The following is a 20,391-nucleotide window of genomic DNA, read 5'->3' as shown; positions in this document are numbered from 1 at the left end:
CGAGGGAAGCCCAATCAGCCCTAGGTTAACCTAAACCTAGGATTGGCACGTTTCCCAAGGTTATAAATACCTCCCTTAATCCTCATTAAGGGGGATTACAGAGATAACAGGCTGATCACGCTAACAAAGAAGATTACCTACATTAAACACTCTCACCTAGAGAGACCCAATCACTTTAATTTCCGCATTAATTACTCCTTAATCAAGTACTAACTTGACCGTTGGAGGCGGAGCTCCCACCACCAGGAGTCTCCGTTGTTTTGCAGGTACAGGCGTCCGGTTCCAGTCTCAGAATTGTAACTCTCCCGCAGGACATCAGAAAACCCCGAAACAAAACCCTCGACCAAAAGTACATTTTCTATTGAATGAGAACTGGACCTTCCTACTTTTCCTTTAGCAATTACTTCACCCTTTTTGTTGTATCCAAAGGTCACAGTTCCTCCTGGATAGGCCTCTAGTGAGAGAAACTTTGATTTATCTCCTGTTATATGCTTTGAACAACCACTGTTGAGGTACCACGTGTTGTCCCCCCTCACTAGTGCAAAAGAACTTATTGGTTAGATTCAGGAACCCAGGTTTCCTTGGGTTCCTTGGACGTTGAAGCAATATCAAAATTATTTACCCAAACTTGCCTAACATTCTTACTAACAGACTATTCCTTTTTGTTACACGTGGCAACAAGATGACCAGTTTTACCACAGAAGGTACATACTTTATAACTAGGCAGGTCTACATATTTTTTCTTGCCCTTATGCTTAGAACGTATGAATCCTAGACCTTCAGTTCTTTTGGTTTGAGCATTCTCTATCCACTTAGGAATTCCAAACTGGCTAATGTTTCTTTCTTTTCGAAGCTCAAGTTTCTTCTCCAATTTTTCCTTTTCAATTCTTAACTCGTCAAGATCACATTTTAATTTTTCATAATCCTCATTGAATTTAGGCAAAGATTCAGAGGAGGAACTTAGAGACACTTCAGCATTAGCAAGTTTGTATTGAGTCAGTTCTACATTAACCATGATATTTTCAAACTTGAGTTTCTCATTCATTTCTTTTAAGAGAAGATTTTTGTCAAAAAGTTCAAAAAATCTACTTTGAACATCAGTTAGTTGATTCCCAATCCACATACTGTGTTCCTTGCAGACTTTGAGAGCTCTTTGACTTTCACCTAGACGAATACTAGTGTGAGTCCAGTCATCTTCCAATTCAAATACTAAATCAATGAGAGCATCTTTAGTATAAGTTTTAAGCACATTAGGATCAAGGAATACCTCTTTAGCAAGCTCATCGTTGTAAGCCTTTTCATCACGTTTGGCCATCAGACATAGATGAGCTGTTTCTTCTTCAGGTTGTTTCTCTTCATCCTCACTTTTAGAATCTCCCCAGGCAACAATCATAGCCTTCCTAATGTCTGTTTTATTGAAAGGAGTTTTGTTGTAGTTGCTCTTAACTTTTTCCTTTGCCTTCCCTTTACCTTTCTCTGTATCCCAAAGTGGACACTCGCGAATAAAGTGTTCTAGAGATCCACATTTGTGACAACCAGAGTCAGTTTTTGAAGTGGAGGGTTTCTTGGTGAAGTTCCTTGACTTGTTGTTTCGGTTAAACATTCTTTTGAACCTTCTCACAAGCATAGCAGCCTCTTCTTCATCGACTTTGGAGTCTTCTCGATCTCCAGCTTTGAGAGCCAAGCCTTTTCCTCGGTTTCCTTCACTGTTGCTTAATCCTAGGTGCAACTCATGAGTTATGAGGGAACCAGCAAGTTGCTCAATATTGAACTTTGTGAAGTCCTTTGTTTCTTGTAAGGCTGTTACCTTGGCTCTCCATCTTTCATCTTTGGGGAGGCTTCTTAGAACTTTTATGACCTGGTCATCAATAGGGATTTGCTTTCCAAGAGAAACAACCTCATTAGTAATGTTAGTAAATCTAGTTAACATTTCCTGAATTGATTCTTTTGGTTGCATTTCAAACCGTTCATATTTTGACATAAGCAAGTCAATCTTAGAGAGTTTTACTTCGTTAGTTCCTTCATGAGTGACTTGAAGTAAATCCCAAATTTCTTTAGCATTTTTACAACCCATTACACGGTTGTATTCATTGGGTCCAAGTCCACAATGAAGTAATTTAACAGCAAGTGCATTAATTTCCATTTTCTCAAAATCTTCCTTATCAAATTCAGACATGGGTTTAGGTACTACCTCATTTTCAGCAGTGGTTTTGGTAATTTCGAAATCACCAACTTCGATCACTATCCCAACCTGGTAGTTGTCCGCTTTGTTAAAAATCACCATCCTGTTCTTCCAATAGGTGTAGAATTTTCCATTGAACATAGGAGGACGCTGCGTAGAGTAACCTTCTTCCAGTTTCTCGTGATTGTTCATCTTGATACCAGGAACTTAACTCGTCAGGGTTTCCTGATTTCTTCGAGGAACCAGCTCTGATACCAATTGTTAACTCGAATGAACAATACAAGAGGGGGGGTGAATTGTATTGTCGAGGAACTAGGGTAATTTTTGCGGAATTCTTGAAGAAACTAAAACAAAAACTTTAAAGTGCAACAGAGATTTTACGTGGAAAACTTCTTGGCCTTAATCAAGAAGAAAAACCACGACCACAAGGGATTTTAATCACCACTCTTAATAATAATAGGGAAAACAACCTATTACAAATTAAGACTTCTAAACCCAAGTTCCTCTACGAACTTAAGTTCCCCCTCAACTGATCCCTCAATCAGGTGAGCTCTCGAATCTCTCTCTTTCTCCTTGCTTCACTCAAAGCAATTTCACACTCTAGAGTTTACCCAAACTCTACCCCAATACAACTCAAGATAAAACTTCTAAGATGCTAAGTACAAAGACACTCAAGGACTTAAGTGGATTTTTGACTCTTTTAGAAAAGCTAAGAATCGTAATGCTCAAGTGTGTTTTTTTAAAACAGAAAACTGATCTTATTTATACAGGAGGAAAGCAGTTGAAAACCTTACGTTTGCCTTAGCTCCCACTATACCACAACTTCCATGAAATAAGGAAGTGCAGTTCGTGGATGCTTGGACAGCAAGCTGAAGCACACAATAAGGAAGTGATTCCTTTATTTTCTCAACCTCCTTTACCAAGTAAAAGCCGTTTTAAAAATAGTTTTACCAAGTCAGATTTTCCAAAATATTAGGATAAAATCAGAACAAAAAATCTTTTAATAAATAAGATATTTTTACTTAAAAGATATTTTTCCGAAATAAAATTTAATCTTTGTTAAAGAAAGGAAAAATAAAATCTTTATAAACTGAAATTAAATCCACTTAAATCCTATCAATTAACAATGTACTTAACATATATACAAGAAGCCTAAAATAAATAATAAAGATACAATAGACTCCTTGGAACACAGTGAAGCTTCGACTCTGGAGCTTTAGTTCCTCACTCAAGGAACTTGGCTTCTGATTGTCTTCTATGCTCGTCCATAGCTCATCCTTTAGACTTGTTCCATGCTCCATTCTAACTCTAGAACTTCGTTGCATATAAAACCTATCAATACATCAAAGCTAATAGACAAAAGTTAAAGCCCCTATGGGTTTGCTTAGGTTCCTTGAGTCATCATCAAAACTTAAGATCAACAACATGCTCTAAGCATGTAAGTCCTGCGACGATTCCATATCATAGCGTACATGATGGATTAAATTGCAGAGTAATTTTCAATCTTATTCCATCCATGTAACATTTTAGCTCATTCAGTTTCACTCAGGCTTGCTAAACTGTTTGTTGTGTGATATGGTTGAAAGTCTCTATTAGAGTCTTTCATGTTGGACTTAGTATTTAGCCTAGCTTATACTTATTTCAAGCATTTACTCAGTTTTATACATACGGGTCGAAAGTCTTTCAAAGTCCTTCAATTCATGTTTAACACGGTAAAATCCCTTACACGTTCAAACATTTTATTAAGTCTATACAATAGATCTTAATACCAATATGTACTAAGTATCGTCTTCTGCTTGGTCCATTGTCAAAATAATATTAAATCTAAACATTTAGTATTTGATAGTTATTTCACAATAGAGTTCATAAACCTTTTGTTGGACCTTTATATAATTTACTTTTTCTCCCAGTAAACATCTTATCCATAAGATTTTCTATGTTTCTCCATAAGTCAATCCACTTATTAACTTCATGAAAAAACATGTTTCAATTCCTATATGCAATGCTTCCATTAAGCCCATGACGGATTCCTTGAGCTTGCTTTTAAATCTAGCATTTATCTAGATTTTCAAAATCCTTATACAATTTTCATAGTCAATTCCAAAATCCTATTTTAGGAAGGCGGTTTTGGTATCTATTTTTCCATATTTCATATGAGCAATTTTGCTAAAACAATCACGAAAAGACTTTAGCATTTCCGATTGGTGAATAGGTTTTTTTTAAAATCAACTCCGTGAATTTAATTGTATCCTTTTCAACTAATGTAGCTATGTATGCAAGTACATTTCCACATTTGTTAGTTTTCCCTTTGAAAACTTATTTGCAATCGATGGGTCTGAAACCCTTTATGCAAATTAATCAAGTTTCAAACATGATTTTCAAACATGGAGTCTATCTCGGATTTTTTATGGCCTCTAACAATTATTCGAAAATTTATTTTGTTGTAGCTATCTTATAAGACATTATTCCTTTACTAACTAATAGTAAATAGTACTCTTGTAAGTCTTAGGTTTATTTCTAACTTAATAGAAAATTTATAGGATTCAACCCAAGCCTTTTGTGATTTTTATACCTATACGGGGTTATTGCATCAAACACTGAGTTTTGAAACCGTTAATTAGATCTTACTCCAACTTTTCAAAAGTTTTATGAGAAATGAATTCTCTTTTAAGGCACTTTTAAAGTCCTTTTGAGTATTTATTCTCACGAAGCCATTTTAAGGTCTTCTAAGATTCTCAGTTCTAGTTTGTTGCTAAGCTCGATTGTCATCGAGTTCATTTTCCTCCCACTTGTCGTTTTGAAAATGTGTTACTTTCCAGAAAGACACCACTTAGAGCAACAAACACTATGTTCTCAATTAGGTTGTGGCGGTAATGCCCGTGGTCTCACTTGAATGCTTACAAAGAGACATGTATTTTGTCTTTGGGTAAAAGTTTGTTGTAAAACAAACCGTTAATTAGATCCCACTTGATCTATCTTAGCCTTTAATGAGCCATTAAGCTCCCACTCAACCACCTAGCTCTTGTTAAGTCGGTGAGCTCCCACTGAGATACTTAGCTCCCACTAAGCCAGTGAACTCCCACTGTGGCTAAGAGTTTTAGACATATACTTCAAAAGACATTTAGAAGTTACGAGGGGAAAATTAGATTGTTATCTATTCTTCCTTCGGTCAAACTAAATTTATAAACACTAAACAAACCTAAATACGAGTATAAAGGGAAGTCAAGGGTCGAACCCAAACGAACAATAATGTTTAAGTACTTTCATTTATGCGCCTAAGTTGGGTCGAAGACGAAGGTAAGAATGAATACTAACAACTAACGATACAATCAATCAAACAAATAAAACACCAGGAACGGGGATCAACAAGTAATCATGTCAATTGCAACAACCTGGGAACAGCATGCCACGCAAAGGTTGTGAGGACTAATGATAAGAGCAATCAGTTGGAATCAAAGAGTTATCTCCTAATTGTTAAGCTAGGGTTCACTATGAATGACAAACTAAAAGAATCACAATCAAAACAATTTGATAATTGCAATTCTTAAATCAATTGTTTGTGTCATTAGCAATTTCAATTCAATCTAGCATAATTCTCAAGGCATAATCGAATTACACACATGCAAACCTTTATTAATCACTTTAATCTCAACAATCAATCAACACAATTCCAAAATAAATCACAATTAACCAATCATACAAGTTTCACCCAATTCCTAGCCAACAACTACTGAAACATCATCATCTTTCAACAAACAACTAAAGAAATCAAGAATCAACAATATATCAAGAAAAGTTACACTAATCAAGCATCAAACATCAAAATTAAACAACAAACATGAAATTAAACAAAGCAATAAGGTGAGATAGTGTTTAGAATGCTCATAGATAATAGAGAAGATCTTGAACATAATTGTCACACTTGTATCTTCAATCTCTCAATCGCCATTGAAATCCTTTACTTTCTCTTTCTAAAACTACTCCTAATCTATAGAGAGAACCTCCTAATCTATTCTAATTCTAGAGAGTGACTATCCTTATCTAAAGTATTTCATTTATGAAGAATAAAGAAGGCCGTACAATATATATAAAAAAGGAGAAAATAAAAGAAATCGCAAGTAAAACCCAAAAATCCGCGTCCACGCAGAAATCGGCCGCGGCCGCGCCAGCGTAGGAGAAAGCCCCAAATCCTGCGCTCGCGGGGCTAGGCCCATGCCCTCGGGGTGCCCTCTACCTGCCCTCTCCAAGTTCCTGGTCAAAAATGGGCAGAAATAGGCTGCAGCAGCTCACGCCTGGGCGGTAGGGCCCGCGCCCGCTTGCTGATTTGCTGGACCAAATTTGGAAGGCTGTAACTCACAACCTAAAAATAATATGAAGGCGTGCAACTATCAATAGAAAGATTTTCAAGTCTAGTCTCCAACCCAATTTGAATCACCTCAATAGAATATGCAGAACTTGAGATATGGCTGAAACAATGCAATAAGGTCCTTTTTTATACTTTTTAAGCCTTCGTTTTCCTTTGTTTCTAACTCAAATTCAATTCTGAAAAGTGCATATCGATCCTAGTGGATGCTATTTTCAATTCCCTTGCATATAGCCCACTACTGCGTTTCTAGGAGCTCAGGCTTGATTCCTTGGCGCTCGGGATCGCCACTTCGAAACTCGAGTTTGCGGAGCTTGCTTTGAATGGCTTGACTTGCGTGGTTGGCTTCCCTAACTTGGCTCCGTTAAATTCGTTGAATGCACTTGAGCTCCCTCCTTGATTATTAAATCTGCGGGGACTCGACGTACCTAAAAAACAAGACAAAGAAACGGAGAAGCGAGAGAAATAGCCGAGAAATGAATACCATTAAAAGCACTCATTTCTCTAAACTAACACAAAAACACGCAAATCGAGCATTATTCTTTAAAACACGACTTAAACGACTAAAAACGAGCATAAAAATATAAAGAAAACATAGCCTAAAGGTTCCATAAATGGCACGGATCAAATTCCCCCAAGCTAAACTTTTGCTCGTCCTCGAGCAAAACAAAATCCAACCCAAGGGAAAAATGAAGACATTATTCAAGCAAAGAAAGAAACAAGAAAACTAGAGAATAAGGGAATATACACTAACTCACTTTCATATGAATCACGGTCAATTTTAGTAACTAAAGACAAGCCATTTAAACCCCCTAGATCGCCCCAGAGGACGAGTGATGCTCTCGTAAAGGTTTCCCAAGAGATTAACCTATAACTCTCATAATAATACAAATAAGGCAAAGCATGAGAAGAAAATAAAAATAAAAGAAGAGAAAACACATGTTCATGAAAGGACTTTTCCAAATGTACAAGCACAAATGTATGCAAATCTTTCTAAACAAGTAAGGAGTGCACGTTTTAAGATACCCGAGGTTGATTGAAACATAAATATGCTAAGCATAGGAAAAACAGAAACGCAAATCACTTTCATCCCACACGGTCTTACCGCGTTATCCTTACTAGTCTCGTATCTTCCCCTAGTGAGCATCTCAAAAGTTCCACGAAGGAACCGCAATAATAGATAATTTTGGGCTACTCGACGTCTTGACAATGCATCCCCTCTCCTGAGTCTTTAACTCATAATGCCCTCCCCCGATATGTGACTCAAATTCTAGGTCAAAAGGACTTTTCCAAAGGTTGTAATGCAAGGACAAAAGGTTCGGGGTAGGCTTAAAGTTTAGAATTTGGTGGTATTCCTAATTAGTGAAGCAAAGGGTGATCAAACCTTATCCTCATAACCAAGCAATTGCCAAATAAAAACAAACTAACACCCCCAAGCTTATTCAAAGCTATATCCACAAGCATATATACAAAAAGCGTGAACGCTTCTCCCCCAAGCTTAAAGGAAGCATTGCCCACAATGCTTGAAATGCTTGAAAAGGGGAAAAGAATCCATCAAAATATTTTTGATTTTTCTTATTATCATTTCTTTTTTCTTTTTTTTTTTAAATTTTCATTTTTTCAAAGAAATTTTTCATGCATCTTTAACTTAGGACGGCTTTTACAATTTTGAATTTATGTCCTTGCCTCTTTTGACTTTGGACGGCTTTTCATTTATTCCTTTGCCATTATTCACACAAATTTACAAAACACAAGCTTGCTTACAAATGTGAACCAATATCAAAACTCATATACCACATTGTCCAATAAAATGATCATTTGCATCACAAAAACAAAAAATTGAACAAAAAGAAACAAAAGGCTCAAAATTCGAAAGATGAGGCATGAAAAAGAAGGGAAAAGGCTCAAATGGTTTGCAAGAAGGCAAATGTAATCCATTGAACTCAAAAGAAAGAAAATTAACCTAGAAAATAAAACTTACCACCCCGAAAAGATGTCTTTGTCCTCCCTAGATGGCTCATTCCCGTGTTTGAGAATTTTGACTCAAGATTCTAGATTAGGTCCGCAATAGTCAAGGATTTATGCCGCTCATGCAAATATATGTTGAAGGATTAAAAAATAATGAACCTCACATGGATGTAGCAAAAACTCACTATTGGTGTCAATTCGACTATAGGAAGCAACTACCAACATGCCACAAACAAGTAGAATCCGATTTCATGGTCCCACTAGTTCTAACAAACTACCTTAGCATGCATTATCCTAGAATCAACCAAGCATACTCTCAAACCGTGCACACCGTTACAATTTAATAAGAAAAGCATTCAACTATACATGTCAAAAAGTATTATGTCCAAAGCAAGAACTAAACAAAACCACATTGCAATTCTCCTTGATAGAAACAAAAATCTTTTTGGGATTATTCAAAATAAAGAAACATGGAAAAGCATATACAAAGGTTCATAGCATATATGAATCAAAATCCCACGAAACATAATAGAAAACCCTCCCCCAAGCTTGAATGAGACATTACCCTCAAACATAAATCAAATAATCCATGGGAGGGGAAAACAAGGAGGTCAATCCAATAAACCAACATATGTCCAACAAATCATCATCCACGTGAGAAAGAGCAAGGAAGGATATTACCGAATATTAGGTGGGTGTAAATACCCGCAAAAGACCCAATTAAACCTTTCAAAACTAATTTCCTCTAGAATTGAACCTTGCCTTCCATATGCTAGCAAAAATAGGTGTCAAACTTCCTTGATTCTTGATCCAAATCAAAGCACCTAAGTATATCAAGTCATGTACCCATCAAAAGGCACACAAACATTTCCATGGGAGAAAATCTATTCTAAAAATAAAAGAAAATGAAAGCAATAAAACACGGGTTACTTCCCGAGAAAGTCTTGCTTAAGGTCAAAGCTTGACCGCTCTAGTAAAAAAATAATTCAACGCACGCAGGAGCTTGTCAAATGCACTACTACACATTTCGTGATATAAACGGTAGGCAAATGACGGGAAAAGAACGTGCAACAAGATTATTTCACGCAAGTGAGAACGGAGATTCAAAGAAAGAAGAAGAGGGATCATAAGGAAAAAGAAGAAAATAAGAAGAAGAAGGGGGAATAAAAGAAAGAAAAAGAAAAAGGTAAATCTTCCTCACTAAAATATTTTTGGGTGGAAACATCACCCTTTTCCTCAATTGGAGACAAATGAGCCACATACAAATCATCATAGACAAGGGGGTCCCCAATAGGATCATTGACAAAGGAATGGAGGGATATAGGAGTGTAGGGAATATGGTTGAAATTGCTTGAAAAAGGGACATGAGAGGAGGGAATATGGGCTATGGTCTCACAAATGAACTCTTCCTCACCACCATGCCTAAAATCACAAATAAGAGCATGAAAATTAATCATAGAATCCTCAAAAGAAGAAAACTCATGATCATCATCTCCCTCAAACATCCAACTTCCAAGAGGAACTACATAATCCCCTCGCTACAACCATGAACAATAACTCCCTCAACTTCCTTAAAGCCTAAAGTCTCAAAGCCATGCATGAATGGATGTAAATTCATTTCAAACTCATCTCTCTCCCATGAAGAATTCTTAATGAACTCACTCAAGGCTATTTGTTTTCATTTGGCACTCAAAGAACACATTGGTCATAACCTCAATCGAGTCCAAATACTCATGGATAGAAGAATTACAATCATGCACTTGAGACTAATCAAGATGGGAAAGAGGGTTAAGATTTTCATTTTTTTCATTATTTCTAATTAACCTCTCATAGAATTATGAACCATCTCCTTACTCGGCCCAAGCTCATTATCAAGCTCAATGCACCTAATTTGAGACTCTAATATATCAACAAGAGATTCAAAAGATGTAGAAGGTTGAGGTTCAACAAGAAAGAAGAAGTAAAACAAAGATTGAAAGAATCAACATTAAGATCATGAGCATATACATCACATTAGGGAGTGGGGGCACAATCAATAACATGAGATTCATCATTAAGGGAATGAAGCACATCACAAGAAGGCATGGTAAATATTGAAGAATATTGAAATACACCATTAGCATCAACTTGAGCATGCACTTCATCATCATGAACAAAAGGAGAAATAGAGTTGAAGTCATGTGTTCTAGGTTCACTTAAAGGATTATGTAACAAATCATAGGAATTCATGCCAATATTAGAAGAATCAACACATTGCATATCAATATTAGAATCATGATTACCTCTACTATGAACATCCCTAGTAAACCAAACATAACTAATCTCACAATGCTCTAAATTGACAATGCTCTAAATTCACCATTATCCATACATTCAATTTCATTCCTAGTTTGCTCTTGTAAACTAAAATAACACATCTCACAAGCCTCCCAAAGACTACAACATTTATAGTGCAAAAATCCCTCAAGTCTATTGAAATATTCACAAAGAGGCTCATTGTCATATTGAGGAAATGATATACATGCCATTTTTTTATATTAAAAAACAAACAAATGTCAAATTAAAGAAAATTATACACAAAGACCTAGACTTAAGCAATCACAAACACTCAAACAAAGACACTATTCCCCGGCAACGACACCATTTTGAGGAGGGGAAAACTAGTTCGTTATCTAATCTTCCCTCAGTTAAACTAAATTTATAAACACTTCACAAACCTCAATACGAGTATAGAGGCAGGTCAAGGGTCAAACCTAAAGGAACGGTAATGTTTAAGCACTTTCAATTATGCGCCTAAGCTAGGTTGAAGACGAAGGTAAGAGTGAATACTAACAACAAACGATACAATTAACCAATAAATAAAACACTAGGAACGGGGATCAACAAGTAATCTTGTCAATTGCAACAGCTTGGGAAGAGCATAACAATCAAAGGTTGTGATGACTAAAGATAAGAGCAATCAATTGGAATCAAAGAGCTATCTCCTAATTGTTAAGATGGGATTCACAATGAATGACAAACTAAAAGAATCACAATCAAAACCAATCAATAATTGCAATTCCTAAATCAATTGTTCGTGTCATTAGCAATTACAATACAATCTAGCATAATTCTCAAGGCCTAATCAAATTACACACATGCAAACATTTATTAATCACTTTAATCTGAACAATCAATCAACACAATTCCCAAATAAATCACAATTAAAAAATCATACATTTCACCCAATTCCTAGCCAATAACTACTCAAATATCATCATCTTTCAACAAACAACTAAAAAAATCAAGAATCAACAATATATCAAGAACAATTACACTAATCAAGCATCAAACAGCAAAATAAAACCAAACAAACATGAAATTAAAAAAAGTAATAAGGGGAGATAGAGTTAAGAACGCTCTTAGATAATAGAGAAGATCTTTAACACAATTGTCACACTTGTATCTTCAATCTCTCGATCACCATTGAAATCCTTCACTTTCTCTCTCTAAAACTACTCCTAATCAAGAGAGAGAGAACCTTCTAACCTATCCTAATTGTAGAGAGAGACTATCCTAATCTAAAGTATTTCATATATGAATAATAAAGAAGGCTGTACAATATATATACAAAAGGAGAAAATAAAAGAGATAGCAAAACCTTGAAATTCGCGCCCGCGGAGGAGAAAACCCCCAAGCCTGCGCCCGCGGCTGGAACCCGCGCCCGTGGGGCTATGTACGCGCCCTCGGGGTGCCCGAGGCCTGCCCTCTCCAAGTTCCTGGTCGAAAATTGGCAGAAATAGGCTGCTACAACCCGCGCCCGCAACAGTTAACCCCCGCGCCTGCGGGCAGATTTGCAAGACCAACTTTGGAACGCTATAACTCACAATATATAAATTGTATGAAGCCGTGTGACCTTTCATTGGAAAGGTCTTCAAGGCTAGTTTCCAACCCAAATTTTACCACTTCAATCCAATACGTAGAACTCAAGATATGGCTGAAACAATGCACAAAGGTCTTTTTGATACTTTACAAGCCTTCGTTTTCCTTTGTTTCTAACTCAAATTCAATTCCGAAAAGTGCATATCGATCCTAATGGATTCTGTTTTCAATTACCATGCATATAGTCCGCGTCTGTGCTATTGCGCTTCAAGGAGCTCGGGCTCGCTTCCTTGACGCGTGGGATCGTCACCTCGGAACTCGAGTTTGCGGAGCTTGCTTGGATTGGCTTAAATTGCATGCTTGGCTTCCCTAACTTGGCTCCGTTAAATTCCCTAAATGCACTTGAGCTCCCTCCTTGATTATTAAATCCGCGGGAGCTAGAAGTACCTACAAAACAAGACAAAGAAATGGAGAAGCGAGAGAAATAGCCGAGAATTGAATAAAATGATAAGAAAACCATTAAAAGCGCGTATTTCTCCAAACTAACACAAAAACACACAAATCAAGCATTATTCTCTAAAACACATTATAAACCACTAAAAACGAGCATAAAAATATAAAGAAAACATAGGCTAAAGGTGTCATAAATGGCACATATCAAGAAGATAATTCTATTTATAACCGAATATGGCGTCCTTCCTTAGCTTCGACATTTTGTTTAGTGTAACATTGGTCCTTCGTGCAAATATTAAGAACTTTATAGGAAGGGATGTGATCCATCATTGTTCGAGTCATTTTTAAATGGCATCTAGGTCTCCGTGAAGACACACTATGTTCTTTGTGGAGTTATTTATGAAAATTTCAATTTCATAACTTTGTGATGGTCAAGCTTGGCTCAAGCAAATATCGCTCTATCCAATCTCGATGTTTTTATATCTTACCAAGTCGATTATGTACTTCACTGAACTGTTGAACTATTCAAGGTTAAGTTTGTTAACATTTGATGAATTTAGCCATATTATTTCAAATTCTTTGTGAAACATTGAAGTAAATGAATCCTCTTTAGCTTTCAGAGTCAATTGGCTATACCAAGAACAATAGCTCTTTACTTTGTCTCTTTCAACAAGTAAGACTTGCTTGTCTTAGAACGAATCCGAATCGATCAACTATCAAGAGCCTATCTAATAGAGCCTTGAGTACGTTCTTGTCGATGTGACATTGTTAAAGATGTTCGGAACGCAAATCGTGCTCATGACTTTGACCTTTTGCCAGTTTATCATGTGAAAAAAATGTTAGTCTATAATCAACCAATCTTGACCTCATGGTTTAGACAACCATGCCATTCAAATAAATTTGCAACTATTTCTCATTACTTTGAATGTGAGTCTTTCCGTGTGTAAACGGATCAATTACTGATTATGGAACACAATAACCATTAATTTGTTCCAGTCTTAGCTTAAAGGTCTTTAAACAAAGCATACGACCTTAAAACTGATGTAGCACCACTTGCTTCATTCTAAGCTTGCAAGTCGATAACTTAGCTTATCTTCAATAGTTTAAGGTCACTTTCAAAGTGTAACACTCAAGCAGTTTCCGATACTTTGTGAAGATAATGAGTTGCTAAGTTAACTTCAATAACATGAAAAAATAAAACCAAGCTTTCCAACACAAATTACCACCAAGTAATCATGCCTAAAGAGGTTTAAGATTGCATATAAAATATGTATTGAACCAATTATAAAACGAGCTACTAATCTAATTAGCAACTTATAACCAAAAAAATTAACCCATAAAAATACCTTGAAAAATAATAAGATTTTAAAAATAAACGAGCGAGGCTCCAATGCCGTTGTTGGGGTTTGGTGAGTCCAACTCACCGCTACAACAAACCCGAAAACAAGACCGCACTCGCAATAAATAAAACCATAAACATAATTAAATTAAACACAAGTTTAAGATAAAACGATTACCTTCTAGAGCGTGATTCGCCCGACCGAATTGGCTCTTACTTGAAAGCTTAGCCGCGACACGAGAGCCTCCAACGGAAATCCACCCGCAAGAACGACTATCGATTTTAGGTTCGTTGCCTCGTGTTTGCGAGGCCCGACCAAAACCCGAGTATTATATGAGTTTAAGAGTTTTTGCAAATGCAATGCTCTATTGAACTCCTACTCAAGCAAAGAATTCTCAAGTCATGCTTTTGCTATTTATAAGGAAGGATAGCTTGTGAATTCCACACATCTTTAAATGTGGGACATTTTCGCAAAAAGATCACACATGGAAAGACTGATGAATTCAATCCTTAGTTAAATAAACCAAGCAACAAGTAACAAGTGTCACATGGTTAGGCGAGGACCACTTTCTCACTTAGTCCCCAAGGCATTTCACATGCATTGTGAACTACCCATGTGTCATCCAACCTTCAACCCCAAGTTGGGTTCGGTTGGGCCAACTTTTTTTGGCCCATGTCCATGACCCTTCACCCGGGTCCACAGCCCTTGCTACATGCGCTTCCACCGTGGCGCGCTGCCACTTGGCGGCTGCCACTAGGTGGCAGCCAACATGGAGGCTGCCACATGTGCTGCCACGTGCTCTACCACATGGCGTTTTTCCATGTGTACTGCCACGTGGAACGCTCCTATTTGGCGCGCTTTCCTAGCCTTTTGCGTTGCTAGGATTTTACTTGTTACTTCATGTATTTTTCCGTCTAACCAAATCATAAATTTTGGCTCGACATTTGAGATTCTCTGACGCTCGGTTTCGACGCTCCAAGCTCGAATTTCCGACGTCTAAATATTTATTACTTGGGCGACTCATTAATTTCTTCCGAATTAATTCGTCGAGTCGATTCATTCATTGCTTGGGTGTGACCCGAAGGTTTCAATCAAGATTAAGCTGTAATATTAATTATACATTAATATTACTGATCGAAAGCAGCCTCTACCTAGGCATTCCAATCACTTGACCTTACTCAATATATTAGCTTTCTAATAATTCAAAACCCACTATCAGAATAATACACGTGTTCGAAGGACACTATTCCTTTAACAAGTGTTTGTCGAAGCTGAGCTATAAGTTGGGCAACCTGCTCGACATCCCACATCCACTAGTTGGCTTTGGTGGAGGGGTCATGCACTCAGTCGGATAAACTAATCTACCTATTCGGATGGGGAAGAAGGGAAAAGGGAGATACATGATCGTCCAGTTTTGGGTGGTTAATGAGCTAACTGCCTATAACATTATTCTTGGCCAACCCACTCTGAACGAGTACAAGGCCGTCATCATCTCGGCTCTCATACAACTCAAGTATTAAAAGTATGGTGGCTCTGTTGGCTCCCTCAACGGAGACCAGAATACGGCAAGGGAGTGTTATCTTACAAACGTCAAACCAACGGCTGCTGCAGCCGGTCAGCCAAAGGAACCAATAGACCTTGATGATGTCAAGGACCCTGATTCACCTACTCCAATAGACACAATGAAAAGAAAAATTTATCAGCTGGTGGAGATGAAGAAGGAGAAGAAATAGCAATCACTTACTAGGGAACGGTCAGATGATCTTCATCCCTATCCTGCTAGTGAGCACATTGTTATTCCTCTGGAAGACAGCCGTCTAGAACGAACTGTTAAGTGGGGACAACTGCCTTTGAAAGGTTGGGTGTAGACTTGCACCACCTGCTGAAAGAATTTAAAGACATCTTTACCTTTAAAGTGGAAGAGATTATAGGCATTAGCCCGGATCTTGTTGTCCACTAACTCGATGTTGATCTAAAAAAGAAGCCTGTCCGGCAAAAGAAAAAATTACGGCAAGGAGAGAAGTCAGGCAGCAGCTATCGAGGTAAAAAAGTTGTTAGACGCTGTGAACACCCAAATGTGTCTCCCCAAAACCAAACCCAGTAATGATTACCTTTCACGTCATTTGATTATCAAACGAAGTGAAAGTGTGGAAAGTCTAATGGATGTTTTTATTAAAAAATTCTCTTTCTGTCTTTAAAAATATTTCTTTTCTTACTCTATTGTATAAAAAAAAGCCAGTCCAATTTGGTTTGTTCCATGATAAGGGCCCAATAATAGTGTGGTTGGATTAGGCTTGAAAAAGAGTTTTCCAATGATATATTATAAGCCCGATTCCGATGAATAATGAGGAAGTTATGGATTAAGTTAAATTAGGCCCAATGATTATAAATGTGGCCCAATGATCTGGAGGAGGGCCTATTAATTATTATTCCTAATGTGATTAGGATTTATTTTAGTCTTCTAGGAATATCTAGAAAGTTCTTTTTAATTTTAATGAGATTAGGATTGATAATAATACTTTTAAAGATGTTTTATTTTGAATAAAATATATTGAATCTGATTTTAAATCAGCTTGGACGCAGGATTACTTGTAACCGGCGTAGAAGGTAATTTTGCGTGTAAAAGCACTTTGACTTTTCAACCAGCGCGAGACAACAGAGTCGTCGCCAGGAGCTGACTTTCGTCGCCTGGCGCTGGTCTTCGTCCTTTGGCGCTAACTCCTATCAATTGCGACAGGAGGTATTTTATTCCGAATATGATTTTCTTTGTTCCCGTGCTATTTTTCCAACAAATGAGGGTCATATTTTTCCTAAAATCATCATCTCTCTCTCTCTTTCTAAAAGCTAGAAGCTTTCTCTCTATTTTTTTTCTAAACCTTCCCTCTCTCAAAATCTCTTTCTCATTAGGCTAGTCCCTTTAGAGAAAAATACTGGAAAAAGTCCAAGATCGGTGTTCCAGAATGCCGTAGAGATTTGGAATGTGGTGCCACACGCTAGTGATTGTTGTAAGGCGATGATCTCATCGTCTGGCGCTGACCCTTAGCGTCAGGCGACAGTATTGTCCTCTAACGATAGCCTGTCTTTTTGCTCGAGTCTTCACAACGAATTAGTTTAATCAATTTGCTAAAATGGTTTAATTAGTTTATTAATGACCCTAATCATGTTCAGTCCTTATTTGAGTCTAGGCACATAGTCCCATCGTCTCACACAAGAGTCAAAGTAATGCACTCACACTCACTATTAAAGAACATGCATAATATGTCACATTTTGACCATGTCTAGGGAGTCTTCTATGCTCGTATTTTCCATCATTTTTTTAGGGGGGTAAGTCAGATATTAAACCTCCAATTAAAACATACTTGTTTAAAACCCTGCATGATCTTTAAAAATCCACCTTGTATTTGTTTTTTTTTTTTTTAAATCAATAAAGTCAAAGTAAAATTTGAGTCAAGTAATTAAAACAAATAAATGGTTTAATTTACAGCGCTTAGTCGAGAAAGCAAGGGAAGTTAATCAAAGGCAACACATTTGTTCAAATACTCCTTTTTGACAAACCCAATACTCGGAAAAGAAAAGCTAAGAATATCATGGCGTCTCAGGAAGAAGTTAATGAAATAAAAAAGGATGTAACCAACCTAACTGAATTGATACGAATATAGCTCTTCAAGTTAATGACCTTGTAAGGCAATAACAAATGGAGCTCATGCAAGAAAGCTTGAGCAAAATATCCAATGATTACAGATTCCAGGGCATTAGCTCGCAAGAGGTCTTAGTAGACAAGGAACTTCTTCCGCAGTAGTTCAATGCCACTGACATCCCTAAGTTCAAGGTAACAGATAATCCTTACTCCCACTTAAGGGCACTCGAGACAATAATGAACATTAAGGGAATAGATAAGAAAATTTTTCATACATTGTTTTCTTTATCACTTTAAACTGTTTTCCAACAATGGTTCTTTTTCCTTGACGAAGAGAAAACCTCTACTTGGGATGCCATTGTAAATGCTTTCATTGATAGGTACAAGTATAATATTTAAGTTGAAACTGATCATAGGGAACTTGAGATACTTAAAAAAAAAAGAGAATAAAGGTTTAAATTCTTTCTTTAATAGTGGAGAGAAACCTCTGCTAAGATGATTGAGGTACCTACTGAAAAGGAGTCTGTGATATTGTTCATAAAGAATGTCCAGGAAAAATATTCTAAACATCTCAAGTATCATAGCAACTTGAAAACCTTTAATGCTGTGCGGAATATTTCAAGCATTACCCCTAGCTTGAACCCCACTATGATCATACACTAAATTACGGTGGCGTCCATAGGGAAAGAAGATAGTGCAAAAGAGTCGCCAACAAGTTTTAGGAACTTGTAAACTGTTCACAGGATGAAGGTTACACCCCTTAACGATTCAGGAGATCGTCAACTCGAATAGGTCTTGAACCATGACTGGTAGTTCGGGGATGAAGGTACAAATCCAACCTAAAAGAGATTGAACCTGCCCTAACAATAGGCCTCTACTTTATTCTGATCGTATTCATGTGCGCTTTCTGACTAACATGCAATCAATAGGTTTACCCTAAACCTGTTTAATCTATGTTGGTTGAATTTAATGCACAAATAAAATTATTATTGGTGATCACTTGAATTATAATCAAATTAACCATAAATAAGATTATTAATTATCTTATTAAGCGTGATTACAAGTACCAATTCACTTTAAACATGCATAAAAGGCGTGATCAAGCAATAAATATAATCAAGCAACATAATAATAATCAATAATAAAAATAATCATAATTAAAATAATAATAACAATTATAAAAATAAATCACAATAATAATAATAATCATCATTATAAAATTATAATCATAATTAAAATAATCATGTTAAAGCATAAGAATAGCAAGATCCTAGGCATGATACTAACAAGATTAATAACAAACCCTAACATGTCACTAAACGATAAAAATCAAAGTTTTAACCCTAACATGATACTAACATGAATATTAGGAAAGACATAAAAGGCATCACACTTTTAATCATACTTGATATTAAAGTTACCCTAGACATGATACTAGAAAGATCAAAATGCCCTAACATAACATTAGGAGTCAAAATAACAACCTAAGCATGATTTCTATATAATAACATCAATAAAAACCATTAAAGCACTTACTTGGATGCCTCGTACCTCTTTCTAATAAAAAAATACACACGTTAGTAACTTCAAGGAAAATCATAAATAAAAAAAATAAATTAAATAATTGAAAGAGAGATTTGGGACCAAACCCTCAGAAATATCAAACCTTTCACATCTAGGGCGAAGGCAACTTCGAATTATGCTAGGTGTGTCTAGTGCTAATGTATGAGGAATTGTGTTTGTAAAAGGCTAGGATTAGAAAGAGAGAGAGAATCAAGAATTTCTTGATGAGATTTGGTGATTGAAAAAGGGAAGATATGACCTCTATTTATAGAGAAAAAAGAGAGTCAAAGAATAAGAAAAGAATCCGAATTCGAATCGAAATAGAACTCGATGGACATCAGTTTTTGGGAATTTTGTTTTTATCATATCTTTTGTTCCAAAAGTCCAAATAAGGCATATAATATGTCGTTAGAAAGATCTTGAAGTATAATTTATAACCCAATTATAATAAGATTTAAATATTTTTTAGATAAAAAGATATGTCCCAAAAAAAATAGTTGGACGGTGTCGGTTTTGGATAGAATTTCATATCTCATTCATATCTTTTTCGTTATAACTCGGATTTAATATTATAATATATTATTGGAAAAATAATTTCAAGATCTATCCAACTATATAAGATTTGGATAAAGATTGTGAGGCACGAAAATAATATCTAACTGTCTTTGAACATCTTTAAATTCGAATAGAATTAGGATTTTAGAAAAAGGAAAGTTTTTATTTAACTCAAATTCTTTAATCTTATCTTTTCAAAAAAGATAATTAAGATCTTTTAGAAACTTATGGAAGGTTCTAATTATTCCTAATTATTTTAGGAATAGGATTAAACTTTTGGACCCTCCATATGATCACTGGGCCGTAGGTAAGATCCGGTTCGAGCCTAGTTTAGTATTTTGGTCATAACTTCCTCATTATTCATCAGATTTGGGCTTATAATATATCGTTGGAAAGGTCTTTTCAAACCCCATCCAACTATACCATTATTGGACCCATATCATGGACCAAACTAAATTGGAATGCACTT

The 20,391-nt window shown here is 36.3% G+C and overlaps 1 protein-coding gene across 1 annotated transcript; it reads right to left on the bottom strand.

Annotated features, from left to right (window-relative positions):
* Positions 1 to 652: 652 nt before the first annotated feature.
* LOC110713294 lies at positions 653 to 2,374 on the bottom strand. The gene has a single exon (XM_021891753.1). The coding sequence runs from the start codon at positions 2,372 to 2,374 to the stop codon at positions 653 to 655; it is 1,722 nt and encodes a 573-aa protein (XP_021747445.1).
* Between the last annotated feature and the right edge of the window lie 18,017 nt (positions 2,375 to 20,391).

This window comes from Chenopodium quinoa, unplaced genomic scaffold, assembly GCF_001683475.1.
Source record: "Chenopodium quinoa cultivar QQ74 unplaced genomic scaffold, ASM168347v1, whole genome shotgun sequence".
Taxonomy (NCBI): Eukaryota; Viridiplantae; Streptophyta; class Magnoliopsida; order Caryophyllales; family Amaranthaceae; genus Chenopodium; species Chenopodium quinoa.
This window is presented reverse-complemented; position numbering and strand designations above follow the sequence as displayed.